The 4,720-nt window shown below is 41.2% G+C and overlaps 1 protein-coding gene across 1 annotated transcript; it reads left to right on the forward strand.

The window, feature by feature from the left end:
- Positions 1-488: 488 nt before the first annotated feature.
- On the forward strand, positions 489-3,796 carry LOC113962300 (N-myc-interactor-like; the record flags this gene model as incomplete). Its single annotated transcript, XM_027673072.1, has 5 exons — positions 489-648; positions 1,159-1,265; positions 1,377-1,569; positions 2,251-2,357; positions 3,448-3,796. Coding segments are annotated over 5 exons (768 nt in total), but the record flags the coding sequence as incomplete, so codon positions are not given.
- Positions 3,797-4,720: the final 924 nt, after the last annotated feature.

Raw genomic sequence — 4,720 nt, forward strand, 5'->3', positions numbered from 1 at the left:
TATGGAATCCCAGACTGGTTTGGGCTGGAAGGGACCTTAAAGCTCCTTTCATTCCAACTCCTTGTCCTGAGCAGGGAATCTTCCAGCAGAGCAGCTTTCCCATTGCTGAAAAAGAAATGGCAACACCAGGACTCTGATACTTATATTTTACATCTTTTAAATACCCAAAGGATTCTGCTTCTGCAGGTGGGAATCCCTGTGCACTGCAAAGGAATTTTTACTGTGTAAAGTCCATTTTAAGTTCAGAGTTAATAAAAGGGATAAAACCCACCCAACTGACAAAAATCCCAGGAACAGGCAGCACAGCAAGTCACTTTAGTTTGAGGAGTTAGACCTGTTTTACCAACCATGACATCAATTATGGGTGTCAAACCTTAAAAAAAAACCCAAATATACATAGCATTTCAAGGAAGAATTACCATTCTCCTTCTGTTCTGCAGGAAGCTACAGAAATTATTCTTTTCCCTCTCTCAATTCTGACCTTTTAGATTAAAAAAAAGGTGGCAGAAATGAAACTGAAGTTCAGCCACATGGAAGGCACCAGCAATTGTTCAGATATGGACACTCACTGTGTTTTTGATGCTGCTGTAAAGATCCCCTTCAGGCTGAACCAGAACCAGGCACTGCTGACTTTTGAAGATGAAGAAGGTATGATGCATATTTTAAGTAGAAAATCAATGTTTCTGATGTATTTCACCTGGCAGTGATGTGGTTTTCATCCAGGGATATCTGGAATGAAAGGGGAGAAGTCCAGTATTAATATTTTACACAATAAGAGCATCTTTTGACAGCACATAATATTCTATACCCATCACAAGATATTTATATATATATTATATTATTTATATCTGTTATCATATATTTATTATTATTTGTATTATTCCTTGTTCATTATTATTAGAACATTATTATTAATTATAATTAATATTATATATAAAATATAATTAATTATAATTAATACATTATAATATTTTGCCTATAACCAGGGAGGCTTTATGGACATACACCTGCCTGAAGACATGGATAGTGGGATCTAGTTGCCTAATTGTTATTTATTTCTTCTTTATTGATGCAAAAGGACATTTTGCTTGAGAGACTGGGGAATAGTTTTGGTTTTATGATGATGAAACAGGGCTTTTCATATCTGATTTTCCTCAGTTGCCCAGAGACTGATAAAAAAGGGGAGGCACACTGTGAACCTGGACAACAACAAAGCAGATGTGAGAGTGATGCCTGTTCCACTTGACATGGGAGTCAAATTTGAGGTAAACAAGTGAAATATGAAGCTACAAAAATAGGAGTTCTTCAAAACCTTTAGGTTCGCTTTTTCTTCAGCGTTTTCAATCACAAAGTGCACCGAAAATTTATATTTTTAGCTCCACGTCACTATTTCTGGAAGAAAGATCAACGTTTCAAACATACCTGAGCTGCCCATTCCTGAAGATTGGATGAGAGACAAATTAGAGCTGAATTTCTACAAAACTCAACAGGGAGGAGGAGGAGAAATAGAAAATGTGACCTATGACAATGAGTCTAGAAGAGCCGTGATTACATTCCTCACACCTGGAGGTAGAGTATGGAATACTTTGTTACCCCTATTTAGGCCAAATTGTCCGTTCTGGGTGACTTTCTATGTTAATGTAGCAAATTCTTCCCAGAGGGAGTTAAGTAGACCCCTCAAAGATGTGGCTTCACCCACACATCTGTAAATAAAGCAGATCAAACATAACCTGATCACACTTTATGAGCCTGATTTCTTTCATAACTTTGTCAAAACCCTGGTTTTTATTTTGCACTGCCAGACACTCGGATTGCAAAAAGAAAATGAGGAGAATGTGTTTGATTTTGGCTCTTGTTTCACAACAGAGAAGTTAGACAGGCATTCCCATTGCCCAATTCTGTGAAGATCAGTGGAGCCACATCCACTCAGAGCAGCTGCTTTAGATTTATTTCAGAAGCTTTTGTGGGTATTTCATGATTTTGGTTTGTTGGGTTTTTTTTGGGAAGTGCCCAATAAACTTTTTGCACAATGCAAATAAACTTTTTGCACAATGCACATGAAAAACCTACAACTGTGAGCTGGACTTGATGATCCTGATGTGTCCCTTCCAACTCAGCACATTCCATGATTTTATGACGTATTAGTTTCTACATCCCTATAATAAAGATGAGTCCGTTCTTTGAGGTGCTTATAAAACACAGTTTAAATTGCATTACTCTTACCCTTCTTTTTCTCATTCTCCATTTCAGCCAGCAACAGCTTTGGGGGATGTCCTAAATACCCTTTCTTTGCAAATGGAAGGTGCTACACACTTTTTGTTTCCTCACATGCCAACCTACACTTGAAAAACTGTCAGGTAAAATAATCTAGTCCAGGCAAACAGAACAGACAGGTGAGAAATAGGAGCTGTGGGCAGAATCTTCAGTCCTGAGCCCTGCAGGGGCTTTTGTGTCATGGCCTTTGTGCAACTTAATAGCAAGTGTGAGTCTGCAACAGGCCCATAATCTCATGTTTTGCAGTGGGAAAGCTGTAATTTATTTGTAAAGGGTGTGCATGTCTTGCCTTGATTAAATTGTATCAGAACTCACCGTAATGCCTGTGCTGGGTGGCAGGAAGGTGTTTGGGAAGGAGGTTAATCATGGACACAGTGTTTTCCAAGCCTCAAAGCCCTGTCACACTGCTCCCTAAGGAGAGTCTCAGGAGAGAAACATTTGCTCCTTCATTCATTTCATTCATTCTTTCAGCCCCAACACTGACTCCTCTCCCTGTAGCACAGAGCTTATCATCACATTCCCACAGAATGCTCATCCTATTCTCACTGAAATTGCCTCTTGCTTTATGAACAGATGGTAATTCAGTCAGTATTGTGCATGTAATTGTGGAGATAATCAGCCCTTTGTAATTAAAGCATGGGCTGGAGTGTGTGTGTGCAGGAGACACAGCAGCTTTGCAGGTGTGGAGCATGTCCTGGCAGGGGTTTTTATGGAGTGATGCTCTGGAGTCATCAGAGATCCCCAAATCCAGTGTGTGGGTGTGTTAAGGAGGGTAGGACACGCCAGTTATGGAGTCTGGATTCACTGAACTCAGTAGAATCCTGGAATATCCTGAGTGGGGAAAGACCCACAAGGCTCATCAGTCCCACCCCTGCCCTGCACAGACACCCCAACAATCCCACCCTGTCCCTGAGAGCTCCAAACAGGGAAAAGTTTCCTCCAGGATGAGCCAACCAAGTGCCCTCAGCCACTCCTCATATGGCCCCTCCAGACCCTTCAGAGCAGTGTATGATGGAGTTCAGAATTCCTGCTATTTCCAGTGCCAGGAATACACCCCACTATCCAAAATCTTGACCTAACCAAAGATCCCAGCCATGCCTGCTCAGGGAATTGAATTCCCACACCTGCCAGTCCCTGCTGTGTGATCCCAGCATGTTTTCCTTTCCTCCACAGCCATACTGTGGGGTTTCCAAGAAGACCATTCTGCTGAAAGGAATCCAAGAGGTGGAAGAGGATGAGGAAAGTGTCCAGGACATGATTGAAATCCACTTCCAAAAGCCGAGTAACGGCGGTGGGGAAATAGAGACCATCAAATATGTCTCCAAGGGAGCAGCATATGTTTGCTTTGAGGAGGATACTGGGAATGCCATCTAGGAACTCAGAGTGAACTCCTCAAATTCCGAGTTTTTGCTGCATCAGAGGCGTGGGAACTGTGCTTTTATGTTTGAAATTTATCCCTGGAAAAGAGGAATTGCTGCCTTTCTGATTCGTGCAATGGCACAGGCTCTGCATGGAGATGCAGCAAAACTCACTGCTGGGGCTTCCAGATGAAAGACATAGAGAAAGCCTTTATCAGCCCTTGAAAACATCATCTAAGATTTAATGCAAATTTGCAAATTTTGTATCTTGTAAATTTTATATAGTTCCCATACTCCAAAGTGGGATGAATATATTATTTCCTACATTTTGGATCCAAAAGCCCTGTGTAATCCCAATCCAAAGCCTGGAACAGACCTGCTTTGTTGAAGTGGCAGATCTTCAGAAGGTGGCTCTGACACAACTCCAGCCCTGCTGAGGGCCACCAGAACTCAAATACCTGAAAGAAATCCTGTAATTTCATCAAATCCAATGTATCCAATTAATAATGGGATTAAAATAGAAAAAAGGGAAAGGGGCAGTGCAGAAACATCAGTTCCACTCAAGGAATTGCACTTTCAAAGGAATGCCCTGGCAGGAATGCTGCCTTTAGCTGCTGAGCTTCTACTAATTCAGAGCCTGCTTTATTGTTTGTGTTAAATATTTGTTTCTACAATTAAATTTTTCCTCATTTTTGTCCATGTTTTTTCCTCACTTCAAACTATTACAGCCCAGGATTGAGCTGATGCTTTGTCTAAACCAAACTGGTTTTGTAACAAAGCTGGGGAAACAGCCTGAAGGGATCTGGTGACTCCCAGGCTCTGGGAGGGTGTGTAGAGAGGGAACAGGGAAATGCAGAGTCAGAGGAGGATTTGTTTTCCGGGGAAAAATGCTTTTCCTTTTCTGCTGTCATCCTTGGAAAAATCAATCCTCCTCTCACTTTGCATTTCCTTATCTTTTGCTGAAATGCTTTGGCCACAACGACCTTAATTTCAAAGTAACTTGAGTCTGACATTGAAAATAACTTATTTTCAGGGTATTTGATGTGTTGGTGCAGGAAATGGACAATGCACTGAGCTCTGCAAAAATA

The sequence above is a fragment of the Neopelma chrysocephalum genome, unplaced genomic scaffold, assembly GCF_003984885.1.
Source record: "Neopelma chrysocephalum unplaced genomic scaffold, ASM398488v2 Primary Assembly neopelma1_142862, whole genome shotgun sequence".
NCBI classification, from domain to species: Eukaryota; Metazoa; Chordata; class Aves; order Passeriformes; family Pipridae; genus Neopelma; species Neopelma chrysocephalum.